At 38.1% G+C, this 21,493-nt stretch overlaps 1 protein-coding gene across 1 annotated transcript in view; it reads right to left on the bottom strand.

Moving 5' to 3' along the window:
* ppp3ca (protein phosphatase 3, catalytic subunit, alpha isozyme) overlaps positions 1 to 21,493 on the bottom strand; it is a gene marked incomplete at its 5' end in the record, with an annotated part of 50,010 nt that overhangs the window by 9,178 nt on the left and 19,339 nt on the right. Inside the window, 6 exons of the mRNA XM_081390058.1 lie at positions 109 to 186; positions 3,983 to 4,122; positions 4,254 to 4,399; positions 6,649 to 6,760; positions 8,594 to 8,718; positions 17,239 to 17,439. Coding sequence (XP_081246184.1) covers positions 109 to 186; positions 3,983 to 4,122; positions 4,254 to 4,399; positions 6,649 to 6,760; positions 8,594 to 8,718; positions 17,239 to 17,439 — 802 coding nt within the window. The remainder of the gene's footprint in view (positions 1 to 108; positions 187 to 3,982; positions 4,123 to 4,253; positions 4,400 to 6,648; positions 6,761 to 8,593; positions 8,719 to 17,238; positions 17,440 to 21,493) is intronic.

Here is a 21,493-nt window from a genome sequence, read left to right as displayed (position 1 = left end):
GGAAAGATGTACCATTAAAAGGACACCTTTGTACCTTATATACCACTTAAAGGCGCATATTAGTACACAAATAATACAAATGAAGAGCTAAAGACAGGAAATACATACCCTGCATCTTGTGCTTCGTGTGCTCGAATGATTGATAACAAGTTATTATTCTGTAGGAAGTCACAGACAGCCGGATAACTGCAACACAGTGATTGAGAAAAGGAAAAGAGAATGAGAGAGAAAATAAGAGCCAACATTCAGAAACTGTGGGTGGACGAGTCTCATTAATGTTGTATTGTTTTTTCAATGCTTTCCACTGTCAGCCAAGCAAAACATTCATGTGTGAATGGAGCACGAGTGCAGTTCCATGTGTGTCCAGCAGGGGCAGTGTGGCGCTCAACTGTTTATCACTCCATATCCATGTTTACAGATATCCTGAGAAAGAAATGCCTTGTTCTTACATGCAATTCAGAGTTCATATATGTTTGGATATACATTAATATTCACACACTTTTGCACTCACAGTCTCAGCAGACCCTGACATGATTTGTGTTTCAATGGCATTTATATTTTCTCATGAAGCTGTATCAGTATTCTCACGCCAGGAATTTTAAATATATGGTTTAGTACATTTTTCAAAAGAATATTTGTCGTAAAAAGAAGATGATTCAGGGCAAGTTTATGATAAGACAAGCATAATAACATTTCGGTAACACTTTGCAATTTGTTAGCATAAGTTAACTACATTAGTTAATGTGAACTAACAATGAAAAATATGTATAAAGCATTTCTATTAAACTTTGTAAATAGGCCTATTCATTTCAACATTTACTAAAACATTATTCAAATCAAAGTATCTGTTAATCTGTATCTGTTAATAATCTGATACTTAAAAGTATCTGTATCTATTAATATTGTTTAATGAGCATAAACTAACAATGAACAGTCTGTGTCATAATATGGCATTAAATTACCACAATAATAATGAATGTAAATAACTTACAGAGCTCTTACAGTACTTGAACCACCTGACTGCTGCAGATTAATTTCGGCGTTGATAAGTGTTGATAGACAGAAATGCATAAATCCGACAAATATGTGCATAAAGAATTTAAAAAGGCGTTTCCACAACACTGTTTTCAACTAAAACCTGAAAACTTTTGATGCGTTTTGGCCATTAATTTACATGGCAACAGCATTTTGGGGACCAGAAAACAATACCGTTATCATCTCTGCGTAAACTACAAAAATGTGAACTGGTGAAAACGGTGATGTCATGTTTATGCGCATTACATGTTTAGTCTATAGGCGCCTAGTGTGTTTCCTTACAAAGTGACATCGTCAACTACTGGACTGGCATTCATAACACAGCTTTTTTAATCGTTTTCGTGGATCCGTGTGAACAGGGAAAAACTTTTCCGTTTTTAGTACATCGTTGTCATGTAAACAACGCAAAATAAATAGCTATACACAGAAAAAAGGTAAAAAATCAGAACGCAACCAAGAAATTAATAACGTCATCCTATAACCTCAGAGCTCTGCTGATTGATTCCCACCTATATTCTAAACCTGTAACATTTTCTTCTGTAGAACAGAAAAGGAGCTGTCAGGCAGAATGTTCACACTGCTTTTTTCCATATAATGAAAATGAACGTGGAAGGACGCTGCCAAGCTTCTTTGAGAGAAAGCGCTGCTGTGCTAACATACGTTTGCTTATAACACAGAGAGTGTGTAAAAGGGTGTGTGAGCCGCTTTCTGTCTTTCTCTCTCGTGTCATCGGCTAATGAGGGGGCACTGCTGCTTTACCACTGCTTTCTACCAATCACTTCTTCCTCTGCATCTCTCTTTCTCTCTCGCTATCACTCGCTCCAGTTTGGGAAGAGGAAACAGGTCGTCATGGCAACACCACACTGCAGAGCCCTTGGGGATTGTGGGATAGATCGCAAAGCTGTGTTGCCGTTGCTGGCCGCAGTGTAAGCCCTTCACTCACTCCCTCCTTCCATCTCACTCTTTCTGCTGACTACAGTACGATCAAGAGGCTGAAAAGGCATCCCCCCTTCTCCTCATCTGATATCTTCACCCTAGTCTCGCATAGTCTGACATTTGGCTATCAGCATAAAGTCTGGTCCACTTTCAGATTATTCTGACAATTATTCTGTGTGAGCAGTGCTTCATACTTCGCTAAACTATTGACAACAGACCAGCTACATTTTGTCTTAATTTGACTGCTAATTTGACCAAATGTGACTGCACCATTACAATGGAAGCCAATCCGTAAAAGTAAAAATACTCACTATTTCAATAGCTACAGGAAGTAAACAATATGCATGTTAACTGAGCCAGAAAATATTCTGTGTAAAAAATTATTTACAGTTTTGCTTATGGATAAAATGTAAAATTTGCCACTAATTGCTTATTCTATACTCTAAATGTCTTAATTAGTATAGGAACCATATAACCATATACATAGAGCCTGCATTAGCATGAAGGCAATCACATAAACAAACGGAGTGAATGGAGTGAAAGAGTAGTGATTAAACACCAACATGGTGATTCAGGGAGGTGGGCAGCTCGAGGAACACTGACAACACAGATTAAAACAAATGGCTTCTGTGAGCCTTGCATAACAGAAATGTGTGTGGGTATGTATCTGTCTAAGTAGAGTATGAAGCATTGTGTGTATGTGTAATAAATTCAGTCTTGTGTGTCCTGTAACATGGCTGCCACTGGTATTATGCATAGACATACTAATAAATGTAAGGCTACAAATCACTGGCCCAAATTTGGATGAATGGATGGATATGGACAGGAGGACTTTCTGTCTGTTTCTCACACACACAACACTACTGTATAGCTACAGAAGATGAAATGCTAATGCTAATGCTAAAGCACAACATCAAAATGCTGAAAAACAAAGGCCAATCTTTACTCTCGCTATGAGAAACAAACATTCATTCTCACGTACACATGCTCACTGCTGTTCCATCAAATTTTCAGCAGTGTGTGAAATATTAAGAGGCTGTTGCTTTATGCATTCAGAGCAGAGGGCAGAAAACAAGGGCAACCCTGAACACCTGGAGAGACCCGACAACCCCCCACCGACTCGGCTGTCCTCATACACACGCACTCACATGAATACACTCAAATATGTGCACACAATCTGTTACACAAGCATCTACATACAAGCTGACACATATATAACATATGCCTATGCCTATTTACCTATACATACAAGGGAAACCGGGGCTAGTTGTCATATAAGCTGTTTCTAAGTAACTATAAGACTTTTAGTGAAAAGTTCAATTGCTCGTTTTCTCAAGCAGTGGTTTTGTGTGTTGGTTTCAAACACCTCATTAAAAATCATCTTAAAAAATAATAATTTTGTCTTCCAAACTAAAATCCTAATATCTTTTTCTATAGGTGTTGTGTAAAAAGGTGAACACAATAAAACCTATATAAACTGATTTTTTATAAATATTTTGAAAATTCATGTAAAAAATATATATATTACCTTTCAAACATTTTGGGTTCAGTAGGGTTTCTTTTTAAATAAATTAATACCTTTTTATTCATTATAGATGCATCAGTAACAGTAAATACATTAATAATGTTAAAAAAGATTTGTATTTAAAATAAATTCTCTTCTAACAAACTTTCTATTCATCAAAGAATCCTGTGATCAAAAAAACAAGTATCATGCTTTCCACAAAGATATCAAGCAGCAAAACTGTTTTCAACATTGATAATAATACATTTTGTTGTCATATTTTTATTTGGGCAAGTTGCCCTTCACGTTTTAACAAATTTATTTGTTGATTACAATATATTTAGCATAAAACAATGGTTGTATGTTACCTTTTAAAAATTAAAAAAATCCATAATAGGCCATTTTATGGCAGAATTCTTTGTGACAGCTTTTCTCATATAGTGTGACAACATTTCCACACTCAGGCACATCAAAACACACACCTTTAAAAACACAAAAATCACCCACCTGTAGAAGTATGAGCAGCCTCTGACTGTGTTGTGGCTGAAGTACTCTTGGCTCTTTTCATTGCCGAAGTCCTCCAGTGGATCAGACCAAAGCAAATCACACATAGGCCCGAATGCTGGGGGCTCCTTGAACCGGTCCAACTAGGCCACAGAGACACAAATATAATACAGAATACAGTAATACACACACATTCACTGCTTTCTTATGGCCATGCATGAAATCTTTCTCCTCCCACACACAGCGCTGCTGTTCATGCATGGCTTGGCAGTACCTTCTTTATGTCGTCTAAGCTCTGTATTTCTGGGGACAGGCCACCGTGGACGCACAGGAACTGTTGGTTCATGAGAGCTGCCAAGGGCAGACAGTCAAACGCATCCATACAGGAATCGTAAACCTGCTCTGAATACTTGATTTTACCTGATACACAGAGAAGGAGAAAGAGAACAAGTGAGTATAAAGGTACTATCAAATACATAGAAAATGAATGTATACAGACAGCCATGAGCCAATATCTGTTACTCTGTTTTTCACTTTCCAAAGACATTTTTAGTGCTAGCATAACAAAATGAAGACCAAATATGCATTAGACATGTAATTGATGCTTTATCTGTGTGTGTTTTTTTTTTCATTCTTGTGCTGCCACAGAGCATGATGGGAAATGTAGTTTGATTGCACACATCTGTCACCTCATAAACTTTCTGAATGAGTAGAATTCTTTCTTAAAGGTATAGCGGAGGATTTTTTACTTCCGGGTGGATCACCTATACTATTGGTCCTCCTAATTGTCAATCATTCTGGTGAATCAATCAAACTTATTCAAAAGTGGAGAGGGCGGGTCTTATCTAAAATTCGGAAAGATCCTCCACTATACCTTTAAGAGTAAAAAGTAAATAGTACGATCAGCATTCACAGTTCAGCTGGTGTCATGTAGTTAATGATGTGACCGTTAAGGACCTACATGAACTTGGTATTTATGTAAATTATCTCTGTTATGATTGGTTATTCTCAGCATAATGGCACTGGTGTTATCAGGGAGAAGTTGCTGAACTAAATGAGCATATGTAAATATGCTACATAAATTAATATGTAAGCGTGGGCGCCCGGGCGGTCATTCTAATAGGGTAAAGATTCTGACATCACAGGCATGCGTTAACATTAAAGTATGTTGACATAGTACGTCAAGCTCTTTCATTTCCAAAAGAACAAAAAAATCTTGTTTTCCCACGATATGCCCCCTAAGGCTAAATGAAGAAAAGTCATTTCAAGAAAGATACCAGAGGTGACATCATGTTTTTTTTGCCAAAAACAACCTAATATTTGTTGCAAACAACAGCTATTTTGTTATGACAGCACTTATCATGTTTTTCTCTGGCCTCATTAGATTCCTACTGGGACCGAATTTTAATGGTCAGCCCCATGTGTCTCAGTGCGTCACAAACACTCACACACAAGATAAACAGTGTCTCGAGACAGAGAAGGTTTTTTTTTCTCTCTCAGTGTGTCGACGCGTGTCCTATTCTCATTATGTCTCAATACGCCACCTCTCAAAAGCATATGTAACCATGCCGACACGTCAGTGGAGTAGACACAGAAAGAGTTTGCCGTCACCTCTCCCTCCCACCTCACCTGTCTCTGTGCTCCGCCGCTCTGCCTCATGGGAAGGCTCCATTCTGAAGCATTACCTCATACTCCACATCCCCCCCCCACCCCTCCCAACAGCTCTGCGTTATAAACCTCATTCACCTTAAATGGAAAGATTTGTCCTTTCAGGAACAATAGACATAGTAGGAAATTGAGGGCTGTGCTCTGTTATTCTAATTTGATCATTTACTGTGAAATATAGGGATATGGAAATTCATATACCCCTTTTAAACTTGGCATTTTTCTGAAACATGAATTACAAATCAAATATAAAGCTAAAAACTTTACAATAAGGTCTCATTTGTTAACATTAGTTAATGCATTAACTAACATGAGCTAACAATCAGCAATATGTTTTATTTTTACAGCACATATTAACCTTTGTTACTGTTAACTAATGTTAACAAATGAAACTTATAAACAATACAATTATTTATTCTAAATAAGGAAATTATATAATTATATTAAATATACTGGAAAACAGAAAAATAAATCGCTTGGAATCTACACCTTCCCAATCTTTTTCAGATGTAAATTCAGATTTGAAATATAATATAAAAATAAATGATGTTAAATATATATATGCTACCATACAAAAGTTAAGTATTTAGTATTTAAGTATTTAGACCAGGGCTACATTTATTTGATCAGAAATACAGTAATACTGAAATATTAGTACAATTTAAAATAACTGTTTTCTATTTTGATATTTTAAAAATTTTAATTTATCCCTGTGATGGCAAAGCTGAATTTTCAGAAGCCATTTCACCAAGTGTCAAATTATGAAAACATTTTTCAGGATTCTTTGATTAATGGAAAGTTCAAAACAACTCAAATATAAATCTTTTGTAACATTATTAACATAATAATAACTTTACTGTCACTTTTGATCAATTCAATGCATCCTTGCTAAATAAAAGTATTAATTTACTACTAATACTTTTCTCTAGTAATTCTTTCGCCATTACAAATGACATAACCAGCACATTAAAACAGCATTGCAAGTGCAAAAGGGGAATACTCACATTCTTGTTTGAAGGTGAAATATTCTGTCAAATGTCTACATTCATGATTTCCTCTCAGTAAAAATAGCGTCTTTGGGTAGAGGATTTTCAGTGACCAGAGGTACAGAACACACTACAGAGAAGGAGAGAGAAAAAGAGCTGAAACATATGGCCACATCCATGAGATACCTACAAACATCATGCTAATTTAGGCCAGCGCAATGTCTGTGTAGTGTTAATGATACACTTCCAATTACATTACATATGTTATCACATCTACTGTCAGCCCTCATCACCTTCACTGGCTGCCCGCGGACCAAACCATACATGGGTTTCCTCCTCTCCCTTTACTGCTAATACACACACACACACACAACCAGGCTGCTAACTCATGCTGATCTCATATGCTTTAACAAATAGAAGAAGATTTCTCCACCAAAAACATTGGGAGATGAGTGATTGAATTGAGCAGTCTGTGTTGAAATGTGTTCGCAGAGCTAATCATGGCCTACAGTCAAAGATGGCAGAAACTGGACATGTCAAAGAACGTGAATGTCAGAGCACAGCGCTCACGGATGACTGATTCCTCTTCTCTGTTTGAAGTTGGAGGAAGATTCCCTGAAGTGTGTGACAGAATTGGCCGTTCTTGTTATCAAAGGAACACTACAAGATAACTGGGATAACTATCAGCCAATAACCATGTCTGCTTGGTCAAAAGAAACTGTAGGTTATGCTTTCATGCGAGTTTCAAAACCTACCGACTGCCTTGAAAATGGAAAATGGACATTTTAGGGGGAATTTTTTAAATTGTCATATTTTTTTATTTTATTATTATTAATACTTTTTTTCAATAAAAAACACTTTTTGTCACATGGTGCAAGCAGTTACAGTGGTGTCTTGCAATTTGGCATGCTATAATCCATCGAAAACAAAAGCTTTTTAATGCTTTTGTAATTATAATGCTGTTTTTATGAGCATTTATTCATTGATTAAATTAGTTATAATGTTTTTTAATTGAAAGACTACATGGAATATTTCTTATTTTTTATCATACATTTTTTATCACACATTTTGTCATCATACATGCATACATACATACATATTACAACATTTAACCTCTGCCAGTTTTCGTAAAATTAGTTTATTAAATATTTTGACTATTTTAATAATGCTTTCAGCTAGTGCAGTTACTCTTTTTAACACAATTTCACCATGTTTAATAAAATTCTGCCGATTTTTCGTAAAAATCAGTACTGAAATGTAAATTCAATCTAGACATGGTAATGACACAAATTAACCTTTTCATTCAAATGAATCCAAATTCTTTCAATTCTTTCAATTAAAGTGATTACCATGAAACCATGAACAGATGTAGGGCTGGACGATATATTATTTGAATAAATGTGACTTGACTTCGTGAAAATCACACGATCATCAACATTAAACAGCATATAAATCAAAACTACTGAAATGAATGAAATGTCAATCCAGGACGAGTTATAGGACTGTGCAAGCATTAGGGGTGTTGATGGACTGGATCTACTCCCATCTATGTTTTGATCATCGTTCTGAATCGTAGTCTTTGACAAAATTGCTATTTTCACAGCTTTTTGATCAAAATATTCTGGGGGCCATGACATTTTTTTGAGAAAATGTTAAAAACTGCTGGCGGTGGCTGGCAACTTTTCTAAAAGAGAAAAAGAGAAACCCAAACCACCTCCATATAATTCATGTTGCGTTACCCTTTTTTCAACAATTTCCTCAGCTTTGGTTAACTTTGGAGGTTAACGCAATTTCACTTTTGTTTCCCTCACCGGCTCCCTGCAGACTGGCTGTTGTGGAGTAAGTACTGGTGGGGTAATTCGTACTCATATTGAGTGAAAATGTCGACATAAATTGTATCACGATCTCTATATGACATTGTTTATCACCCAGCCCTAAATGGATGGATGCATACTCTTCTCACCTCGATACTGAAGTAACCCCGGTCCACATAGTCGCCCAGGAACAGGTATCGTGTCGTGGCTGGAGAGCCGCCCACCTCAAACAGCTTCATCAGGTCGAAAAACTGCCCATGAATGTCACCGCACACTGCATAAAGGAAAAGAAGGTGGCGGAGAATGAGAGCGAGAGAGAGAGAGAGAGAGAGAGAGAGAGAGAGAGAGAGAGAGAGAGAGAGAGAGAGAGAGAGAGAGAGAGAGAGAGAGAGAGAGAGAGAGAGAGAGAGAGAGAGAGAGAGAGAGAGAGAGAGAGAGAGAGAGAGAGAGAGAGAGAGAGAGAGAGGAGAAAATATTGACTAGCTGAGCTGGATGCAAACAGACACAACTGTTAGTTTGCTCAATATACAGGATATACAAATGTTAATCCATGGGGGATTCATACAGCCATAGCTACTAAAATCATTCTGTAACCGTGTAATCCCTTAATGTCAACATGTAGATTGCTCGAGTCATAATGAACTGATCGAATTGACAGGAAGCACAATCACAGCTGTGCACATCTAGGGCCGTGAAACACCTAAGAGCCTATATCCAACATGCTGTAGCTGGCCTGAAGATCTTTGTTGCTCCTTTTGCAACATAATTCTCTCTCTCTCTGAGAGTGAGAGAGGGAGAGAGAGAGAGAGCAACGCAAACTCCTGTTTCCATGGAGACATGAATTTGATGAGAATAAAGAATGAAATAAATGAGGAGTTTGCGTTGGCATGGAGATGCTGCCTAAGAGTTTGCCCCAGAGGCCTCTCAGCCTGTAGTGTGTGTGGGTGTGGCCACGGACACACACACGTTTAAAACCCTCTTAGCTTCTTCGTCACATATCCCTATACCTAGATACGAAGCCCACATCTCTGTCATGCGAAGATAGAGGTTCGTGGAATTATGGGCAAGTGTGTTTGTTCTGACTCTTGTGAGAATTTCAGTCAAACTCCGGCGCTTGAGGAATCTGGGTTTACAGCAAAAGTCCAGATTGTGTGATATGACCTAGTGTAAGTGCGTCATCATGCTTGAGACCTGTGAGAAACTGTGGAGCATGTCACTTCCTGTTTCTCCCACTTAATATACATCATGAAATCGCTTGACAAGCAGTTTTCTTTCCTTGTTAATGTACAAATCTGTTCAAAACCTTGGGGTCTCTTATGTCTCTTATGCTCATCAGACTGCATTAGTTGATCAAAAATACAGTAAAATGGTAAAACTGTAAGATTTTAAAATATTAGACTGTTTTCAATTTTAATATAGCCTATATAATACATTTCTGTGATGCAAAGTTGAATTTCAGCATCATTACTCCATTCTTTAGTGTCACATGACATTTACATTTAAATGTCATGTCACATGATCCTTCAGAAATCATTCTAATATGCAGATTTGCTGCTCAAGAAACATTTCTTATTATTATCAACGCTGAAAAAAACAAATATTTTTGACATATTTTGCGAGATTATTTGATGAATAGAAAGTTCAAAAGAGCAGCATTTATTTGAAATAGTAATCTTTTGTAACATTTCTTTACTGTCAATTTTAATCAATTTAATGCATCACAGCTGAATAAATGTAATAATTTTATAAAGACTGACACCAAACTTTTGAACAATAGAGTATGTCCAGGCAATACATACAACAGGGATGTGCAAAACTACATATTTTCAAATTCGACCAGTCATTAGGTTGCCCGAACGACTAGTTGACTAATCAGTCTTCAGTCTTCACCCTGTATAACAGGCTGCTTCTTATGGGCTGTTTAGACACATTCATATTCAATATTTTTGACTTGCTTTCCTAGAAGAGAGATACTGTCAGCATGAAACAGAAATTCCAATCGTTTTTTCTGTGATTTTTAAGCGAAATTACTTCTCGAATGAGAATTGGTTGGATTGTTGTCGTCTGCTAATTGCTGCAATCTCATGGTGTGAGTGAAATGTTGTTGGAAGCAACAGAAAAGTGAATGATTTTGTTTAACAAATAACAATGTGAAGGATAAATCATTGTATCATTGTGTAAAATTGTATCATCACTTACTCATCCTCAAGTTGTTTCTTTCGTCTGCTGAACACCAAAGAAGATATTTTGAAGAATGCCGGTAACCAGACAGTTGACGTTAGCCATTTACTTCCATAGAATTCTTTTTTTCCTATGGAAGTCAAGCTACCATCAACTATTTGATTACCAACATTCTTTAAAATATCTTCTTTTGTGTTCAACAATCATACAGGTTTGGAACAACTTGAGGGTGAGTCAATTATGACGAAATTTTTGGGTGAAAAGCATCGTTGGCCAACTATGATCGCAATGTCCATTGAACTCTATTGGTAACGACGGAACTTGCGACCATAGTTGGCCAACGATGCTTTCGGGAAACGCACCCCTGCACAGTTCATCTCCAACCCTAATCAAACACACCTGCCTTTAATTTTCAAGTGATCCTGAAGACCTTAATTGTTTGCTTCAGGTGTGTTTGATTAGGGTTGGAGATGAACTGTGCAGGGGTGCGTTTCCCGAAAGCATCGTTGGCCAACTATGATCGCAATGTCCATTGAACTCTATTGGTAACGACAGAACTTGCGACCATAGTTGGCCAACAATGCTTTTGGGAAACGCACCCCTGTTCATCTCCAACCCTAATCAAACACAACTGAAGCAACCAATTAAGGTCTTCAGGATCACTTGAAAATTAAAGGCAGGTGTGTTTGATTAGGGTTGGAGATGAACTGTGCAGGACAGTCGATCGGCAGGAGCAGGATTGGGCACCCCTGATTTAGGAGTACACTAGCATACACAAAGCTCACAGATAAACTTGTGGGTATTTTAATCAACTCTACAGGCCTTCATCTACTCTCACTAATGTTTCCTTTCTGAACACACAAGCATTCATGTTTCAAGCTTAAAGGGGTCATATAATGGTACATGCACTTTTACAAGTTGATTGCACTGAAATGTCTGTTGGCAGTGCCTGTACACAACCATCCTATCATGATAAAAATCCATCCAGTTGTTTTGTTTTAATCTCCTTATATGTTTGACCCTCTCTGAAATCAAGCCGTTCGATATTGTGACGTCATAATATCCAACGCCCCTCCCACGGTGATGAGTGACAGCCGTGTTTCAACACAAGACCCGCCTTGAGTGAGCTGTAACAGCTGTCATAGTAGTCCACCATTAGTCCACCATTGTTGATATGCTGGAGCAGAATGGCGTCTAAACGATTGTGGTGTTCTGTTCTTAGATCTAATAAGGAACACAGCAGTCATTTGGATGTTCCTAAATCCGAGCCGTTGAAGATGCAGTGGCTGAGTTTTGTTTTTGAAGGGATATGCCCAAAGGATTGACGCGGGGATTCCCTCACGGGGATTCCCCACGATCGTCTGTGCTTTCATGTTTGCGCGAATCATTTCACACCAGACAGCTTTACAAACGAGAAAAAACGGATCGGTACCAACGTGTTCCTGCTGAACCTCCAGAAGATGTGAGTGTAATGTTTAATTAACCTTTATATTAGTATTTATATTCATCTTTGCGAAATTTGCAAACCTTGCTGCAGGCTTCACGATGAATGCATCTAAGGTTTACACTCAGGGTTAGTATTGTATTACGGCATGTTTTCTATGTACGACATTCTCAATATAATTCATAATCCCACGTTTATAATGAACAACACGTGGTTATTGTGTTAAAAACGGTGTACACACAGAACAGAGGGGCGGGGTGAGCAAAGCTCATTATCATTTAAAGACACATGCACTTAAACGGCGTGCTGAAAACAGAGCTGTTTTTGACCAGGTAAAATTAGTGTTTTCTTACAATACTAATGAGAATTTTTAATTAAAGTATATTACAAACTTTTAATTTAGACCTTAAAGAATCATATTAGCTTGTAAAAAAAAGGCTTGTGGCATTATATGACCCCTTTAACAAAAAATAGACTATCATGTTGTCCTCCTTTTCTTAAAATGCTAAATCACAAGCATTCTGTCAGGCTCTACCCAAACAGCTCCTTTACTTCCAGATCAATGCCCAAATCAATAGATCCATTCTCAAGCCAAACCACTTATTTAGCCTTAAATGTCTCGGGGGAAGCCGCTTAAATTAAGATTCCTCATGTCAAATGAATTAGCGGACTTATCTGTCCTAAATCACACAGCAGCCGCAAGCAGTCCACCGAGTCTGACATACATCCAAAATGGGCCATTAACATGAACCATTAACACACACTATAGAGCAAAAGCCCTAGAAGTAATCAAGCACCGCAGCGTAGTGAGGAAAAAACGAAAGCCTCCAGAGGATATGATGTGGAGAATGGCTAAAGGGACCGTTTTCTCGAAGGCCGGGGTCACAGGGGCTGCAGTTAGCGCTGTTTCTCTCACTTTGTTTCCTCCCGGAGCAGGACTGAATGACAGGGAGGTGACAAGCTGAACTCTCTCGCTTATCTGTGCTCGCTCGCTCCTCCACCGACTAGCAAAGAGATTCTTCCGCCCCCTTGTATTCAGCCTTCTCACGCTGTGCTTATTTCCCTTCTCTCACCCTGCCTCCTCAACTGCACCCAAGCCATCGATAAACACGCAGATGCATTGTGGGACGCCATCTGATTTCACCTCATATGAGGCTCAAGATCTAAAAAAGATGTTACAAATCGAGTCATTAAAAACACATTCATTTCATCCACACTGCTTTTGTTATGAGTGTGTTAGACGGGTCTCACAGGAGTTTAGGGTTCACCGTGTATCCCCAGGTGGGCTCTCTCTCCCCTTGGGCGACTTCAAACCTGCTCATCTACCGCTGTCTGAAATTCCTGTTGTCAAAGTCTTTGTAGATATGGATACTAGGTTTATATAATCCAAAACGGTTGGGGGGGGGATGCAGATATGCCCAGTCACGTTGCAGCATCAGAGCTGCATAATGCATAGGCAAATCAGATGCGCCCTGGCTGTGTTAGTAAGTGGCGTTTACTGTATGAGCGGATCCTGCATATTGAGACATTACATTATGCATGAAGAGGTATATGAATTGTGCATGGAAATGATCCCGGGTCCCGGTGTTAAGTGCTTCTGTTTAAACGAATCGGCTGGTTCGCGGAGCTGATTTTAACTGTGCTTCGGGAGAAAGAGGTATTAAACGTGGAATTAACATGCCTGTTCACATTCCCGCGTGGGTCACATGCCACCCGAGCACACGAGGAGGAGAATGTTGATGTGTGTCACACAGTGATCTTTCTCTCTGTGCTCCTCCTTTACTCCTGATATCTGATATCACACCTCTCACTCCTGTTATCTGTTCATCTCCTCTTTTCTCCTCGCACGCTTTCATTCATGTTCTTATCTTCTTTCATTTGCTCCTCTTCTCTCCTCTCTCATATCATCTCATTGATTCATCTCCCCTGTTCTCCTCTTTTGTCCTCTATTCACCTCCTCTCATCTGTTCTTCTTCCTCCTCTTTTCTCCTCTCATCTGTTCATCTCCTTTCCTCCCTTAATTTGTTCGACTGCTCTCGTTTTTTTCTCTCCTTGCTCACCATCTGTTCATTTCCAGTCTTCTTTTCTCTCCATCTCTCCTCTCATTCAGAATCTTTTTCTCATCTTCTCCTCCTCTACTGTAAACTGCTTATCTCACTTCCCTTCCATCTCCCATCTCAAATCATCATCTCCTCCTTTCTTTTTATTTTGTAACCCCTCCTCAAAATAAACACCCCCCTTTCTTTCACCTCTTCTCCACGTACCTCTGTTCATCTCCTTTCCTTAGTTCCTCTCTCTCTCCTCTCAGTTCATCTCTTCTTTTCTCCTCTCCATCTGCTCCTTGTGTCTCATGTTCATCTCCTTTCCTCCTTTCATTTGTTCGACTCCTTTCATCTTTCTCCTTTCATCCACTCCTGTTTTCTTTTCTCTCATATCCTCTCATCTGACCATTTCCTCCACTCTTTCCTCATCTCCCTTCCTCTCTTCCCCGCTTATCTTATCTGCTTCTCTCCTTTCCTCTGTTCATCTTATTCTCCCATCTTCACCTATTCACTCTCATCTTCACCGCTTATACTCTCATATGTCCATTTCCTCTCCTCCTTTCTCATTTTTATCTCTTCTTTCATCTCCTTGTCCTCCCATATGTTAATTCCCTTCTTCACTCCTTATCACCTCTTCTCCTCCTTCCCTCGCTCCTCTCCAGTCATCTGCTCCTTTTTCTCCAATCTGTTCATCTCCTCTCCAGTTCCTTTCCTCTCCACCTCTCCTCTCCTCTGTTCGTCTCTTCTCTCATCTACCCTCTCACCTGCTCCTCTTATTCTCCCATATGTTCTCTTTCCTCCTCTCTGCATAACTCCTCTCCTCTCTCTTCTATTCATATCCTCTCTTCTCCTCCTCATCCTCAGCTCTCCATTATGTAAGCTGGACTTAATGAGCGAGCAGCACGCAGCACAAATCATTCTCAACATAAGCGAATGGGCCTGAACCAGCGCTCTGCGTGTGTGTGTGTGTGTGTGTGCATCTGTGTGATTGTGTAAGCAGTCTTGATTAACAATAGCATGAGGTGATGGCCGTACAGCTGGGTGAAGGTAGTGACAAACGGCAGCAGATATGTCTTTGTTTGCCATTATGTTGCATCACAAAGGAAGCGGATCTACTGACAATGACGGTTCCTCTCGTACACTGTGCCTCCTGCATATTTCATATCCCTTTGATATTAATAATAGACAATCGGCAGGCATAAACTTCACTTGGCCTAATTTTGGCTGATCTGGGCAAATATTCTGAGCTCAGGGACAGACATCAATCAAGCACGCACACACACACACACACACACACACACACACACACAGAGTGAACTCTAAATGGTGATAATTGTAAGTATCTCTCTTTATGCGTGGCAGTGACTGTGCAGTGCTGAGTGAGTGAGTGAGTGTGTGTGTGTGGGGGGGGATGCTTATTCTCACATCACCCACTGCGGGCACACAGGGTGCAAGCAGAACTGGATGATGGGAAGAGATTTAGAGAAATAGAGAGAATATTGAGCTGTTAGATGCAGATGACTCAGAGGTGTAGGTGTGTTCTGCAGCAGAGAACCACTCTCTCTCTCTCTTTATCTCTCTCTCTCTCGCTCTGTAGGTCGCTCTGATCAACTGATGGATTTTAACAGCTGCACTGTACCAGACAAATCTAAGTGCACCGTGGAATTGAACTCTTCCTGTGAGACTGCGACTGAACCGGAGTGAACTCAAATGCTTTGTGTCTTTAAACACAGCAGTGAGCGACTCCTGATGCACCGAACCTTGTGACCGTGTGACTTTTTCAGCTGCCAAAAACAGGGATTTTAACACAAGTTGTCTCAATTTTACAGCCCTCCCACACAGCAAAAACAATTTCTTTTGTCTTGTTTTCCAAAATCTTAAAAAGATACTTTTATTGTTTTAATTAAAATATATCAATTATAATAATAATACATATAAAAATAATGTCTTTATTACACATTTTGCAAACATTAGGAATAAATCTGACAAAATTAAGCGAGATTTATGCTTAAAACAAGAGAAAAAAATATATGCCGACAGGATAAGAAAATAATAAATTGAATTCCCCATATATTCTTTGAATCAAAACATTCTTCTTTGTCTTTTTTCCTGTGTAAATTGCAACGTAGCAGATATTAAAAATTAAATAAACAAAAAAGGCACTAAAACAGCATTAAAAATCCTGCAATTTCACCAGTGTGAAGGAGATTTGGGTGAGCAGAATCACATTACAAAGAAAAATTAATCAAGCTATGTCCATTATCTCTGCCTATTTTTTTATTTATTTATTTCTTTTTCGCTGCAGTTACACAAGGACCTATTTCTTTCAGGAGTAAGCGGCTCATACGCAGATGACACAGCGGAAATCACGGCTGACACGCTCCTGCAGATGGACGCGGGTATCAAGTACTCAACTCTATTGATTATCCACAGACACTGGTAAAAGCGTAATAGCGCTTCGCATTAAGAGACGCACTGCTCAGACGAGCCATTGAATAGATGCAGACATGCTTTATGTGGTACGTGCATTACCCTAGTTTTAATTTAAAACTATTTTCCCTCTATTCTCACCTCATAGTTGATGCGATGACAGGTAAGGAAGGAATTAAAATACCTGAGAAACGCACACATACGCACATTCACAAGCATAAAAGTGATCAAACTTTAAAGTGACAGCTCCCTTCACAGGTAAACTTCATACGGAAACACCTTAAGCGCTTGTTCACTTTGCCGCCATTTGTTTTGTTTTTTTCCGCTCGTTCATTCTTTGAACTTCCAGTCGGGTGCTTTGGAGTTTATTTTTGTATTTGAGGTCAGGATTGTGCATTCTCTCTCAAACTCTTTAGTCCTGTTTGCTGACAGTATCAAAGCAGGTTGTCACTGATATACAGTTAACACATGCAGACGGCGTCAGGTAACAAACTGCATTATGTACACACAGATGCTAATGCACAGACGCTCTTTATCGACTAATGTCTGAAAATATATCCAGCCTGCAGCAAAACACTGCACACATAGTCACTTCAAGACACGTCAAATGAAACCATAGCACTTTGTTGCAAACATTAGCCTTTAAATTGTACATGAAGTGAATCTGCCACAATAGACCAAAAGAAGCAGGAAGTACCTGTGACAGGTGCCTCTATGTCCAGCATGGTCTTCTCTTGGCGTAAGATGGAGGCCCCTTCGTTTATGATTCGGAGGGCCACGTTCTCTTCCACCCTGCCTTCTTTAGTGAGGTGGGCTTTCAGGAGATCCACCCTTGGTTTCCCCTCACAGTCAAACACCTCCTTCGTGGTGAGGCGGTGACTCAGGGGGAAGGGAACGGCTGAGGGGAGCACAAACAGAAAAAATGCATCAGAACTTGAATGTTACAGTCACCTTTAATGAATCAGTTATGTTGCACAAAAGCATAACTTTTCAGTGGGGATATATTTTGTAACTAACTAACTACATCATGTTATAATTTAAATACTTTCTGAGACCATACCATCTGTTTATTGAATACAGGTTTAAGGATTTGTTTGTTAAATCAAAATGGCTGCCCAAAAACATCAGTGCTGTGCAAAACTAAGCTACTCTTAAAGTCCCCCTGTAGTCAGTAATTGTATCCCTTAAAACTCATCTTTGATCACCAAAATGACATATTTAAAAGGTTTTTCCTTGAGAAAAAAATCTTCATGCCTTAAAATAGCTTAAATGTAACTCTACACCCTTGCCTCATTTAGTAGGCTATACACAGTTCTATTAATATGCAAATTAGCCCCGCCTCCACTCACTCACACCAGCTCAGAGATCCACTCGTTGACGATCAGTTTGTGTAGGTAGTTTGTGGCGTCAGAAACTAACTACCTTAGTAGTTAAAATACTCAGAAAAAAATACTCAGCAATTGTGTTGACTTTTCAATTTGTACATATTAAAAACACCACATAGACATATATAAATAACATTAAAAACTTGATTTTCACCACAGGTGGACTTTTTAAAGAAGTTTCTTATGCTTATCAAGGCATTTATTATATATATAGAGTATAAAAATATAAATAAATAGATACATAAAAAAACAGCACTATTGTGAAACATAAAAAATATTATAATACATTTTTCAAATGTAATTTATTCCTGTGATGACAAAGCTGAATTTTCAGCAGCCTTTCAGCAGTGTTAAAATATTATCATTGAGATGCAAATATAGTTTTTTTAATTCATATTTTTAATTAATTTTTATTTTTATATGTTGTATATTTCTAGTATCTAGTATGTTTTCTATATGTTAGTAATTTTGTTCTGTGTTTTTGTAACTTTTATTAGTTTGTTTTATATGTCTATATAGTTTTTTTTTTTTTAAGATTTAGTTATTTTAGTAAATCAAAATGAGAATTTTTTTGGAAACTAGCCTGGGAAAATATTTTATTTTAAAATAATATATAATTTCAAATTATATTCAATTTTGCTATTTCAAGTAAACTAGAACCAGCTGCCAAATCTGCATGGGGAAATATTCTACCCTCACGCAAAATTCCCAATTGCGTGGATTTAGGTGGTTACTGGATTTTGCAGAACATTGCAACTGAAACATGCAGAACAATGATGAATGTGAACACACTTTAATGTTTCATATGTTATCTATAATGCAAGATATCTGTACAAGACATCCAGGAACTCCATTAATACATTCTGCTAGTAAGATAGCCTTTAGCATGTGAAGCATAAACACATTTTGGGGTAGTTATCACTCATGGAAAGCACCAGCGGCAATGTTCACACAGATATTCTGCGCCTCGCTGCTATCCACTCCATTGACAACAAATATATGGATATTCATTTAAAATGCACTGACGTACAACTCAACTCAACTCAACTCAAATGTACAAAGTTTCTCAATGCAACTCAAAAGGATTGAAATTGTTTCAATTATTTTCAAACATTTGTAATAGTAATGTTTCGGTTTACATTTCAGTTTTGACTTGGAAATGAACAAACACTTGATCTCCAGATCAATAACTCACATTAACGTTGTCAGAAAAGTGAATGATTATGTTAAATTATTTCTACATAAGGTAATTAATATTCATGAGTTAAGCCACCACCATCTCATGAAATCCTTTAGTTAGGCTAACTATAATAACCAGTGTAACATGATTATGCAGAAATAATTCTAATATGCTGATTTGTTGCTGAAGAAACATTTATTATTATTATCAATGTTGAAAACAGTTGTGCTGCTTCATATTTTTGTGGAAACTGTAACATGTTTTCAGGATTCTTTGACGAACAGAAAGTTCAAAAGAACAGCATTTATCTGAAATAAAAATGTTTTGTAACTATAAAATCCTTTACTGTCATTTTTGATCAATTTAATGCATCCCTGCTGAATAAAAGTATTAATTTCATTAAAATAAATCTTACTGACCTTACTTTTGAACAATAATGTACATATTTTCCAAAGCCAACTACTTAGTGGCTTGTCTAAAAGGCTATTTGATCCCAATTTGATCCCGAGGATGTTCAGCAACAGCTGGATAGAGTGCAGTTAACATGCTAAATAAAGCACCACCACTAAAAATAAATAAATTATAACGTATCAAATAACTAGTTATTTCAAATATCAAATAACTAGACCTCACTTATTTTTTAGATAAGTGACCAGTATGATTTGACCACAGTGACCCATTCTTAAATTGCTCTCTGTCAACTAAACTCCTCTCAAAACTTGTTTTTCTTTAACCATGGCTGCCTAACATCATCATTTGTTCATTGAGCTCAACTCACTTACAGCAAAGCAAAACTGGCCTCATATCACAAAAACAAAGCCGGAGCTGCTATGAGTTAGTTGACTGACAAGCTGCTTATTAAAGCTTCCAAAGAGCCGGATCTGAATAATTGATAAAGGTGCAGCGGACGACGTACCGATCCTCAGCTGCGTGAAAATTCAATTCAGAAATTAAACAGAGAGAGCAATATCTGCACCAAAAATTGGGGCAAATGCAGTCTCTTTCCGTTATGACTCACTAATGTGTACACTGATAATGTGGGACTTGGCTTCAACAAAACATTGGCATGGTGAATTATTTACGCGCATGCTAGCGAAGATTCTCCCGCACTGTACAGAAATAATTATGGAGTGTAGTTACAGTGCCATTGAGAAGAAACGCTAAAACATTGTTCAGATACAAGATGACATAGTCTCTCAGAGCAGGATTTCAGAACAAGACTTCTGAGATATGGGCAATTCTGTAAGCAAAACATGCATCTTGTATTGCTGAGTAGAGGCTAGCAACATCACACACAGCTCAGAGAGAGAGAGAAATACAGTAGGGGAACTGGGGAGGGAAGCTCAGGGCAGAGACTCAACGTGATCAACACAAAGCTAAATAATTCATGTTTGACTTGAGGGGGAAAAATGAGAAATCTCATGTTCCTGCTGCTGGGATAATGAGACTAGGCCTTGCATAGGATTTAAACAGCGGTAAGGAATCAGCCCGTTCGAAAAAGTGTGTGTGAATGGCCATGCTTGGTTTCCTTGGTCCTCTGTTTGTTAACAAATCTAAAGACTCACACATTTAGATGAATTTTCGAGGAGAAGAAAGGTTCATTGTCTATTATCAATAGTATAGCGATGTAATAAGCACGCCACAGTCAAACCAATCAGCTTTCTATTGGTCAACGTGACAAATCTGGGTGACCAACTAGAACCAGCTGCCAAGTCTACATGGGGAAATATTTTACCCTCACGCAAAATTCCCAATTGCGTGGATTTTGGTGGTTACTGGATTTTGCTTGTGAAAACTTGCAGAACAATGATGAATGTGAACACACCTTAATGTTTCATATGTCAGCTATAACGCAAGATATCTGTACAAGGCATTCAGGAACTCCATTAATAAGATAGCCTTTAGCATGTGAAGCATTAACACATTTTGGGGTAGTTATCACTCATGGAAAGCACCAGCGGCAATGTTCACACAGATATTCTGCGCCTCGCTGCTATCCACTCCATTGACAACAAATATATGGATATTCATTTTAAATGCACTGACGTACAACTCAACTCAAATGTACAAAGTTTCTCAATGCAACTCAAAAGGATTGAAATTGTTTCAATTATTTTCAAACATTTGTAATAGTAATGTTTCGGTTTACATTTCAGTTTTGACTTGGAAATGAACAAATTCTTGATCTCCAGATCAATAACTCAATTTAACATTGTCAGAAAAGTGAATGATTATGTTAAATTACTTCTACATAAGGTAATTAATATTCATGAGTTAAGCAACATCTCATGATGAATGATTCAATGATTTCAATGACAATAAGAATAAATACTTCACTTGTTTCATTACTTGATGAATCAGTGTTTTTGAACAAATCTCTTGAATAA

The sequence above is a fragment of the Scardinius erythrophthalmus genome (genome assembly GCF_964197995.2).
Source record: "Scardinius erythrophthalmus genome assembly, chromosome: 17".
In the NCBI taxonomy this organism is placed as follows: Eukaryota; Metazoa; Chordata; class Actinopteri; order Cypriniformes; family Leuciscidae; genus Scardinius; species Scardinius erythrophthalmus.
This window is presented reverse-complemented; position numbering and strand designations above follow the sequence as displayed.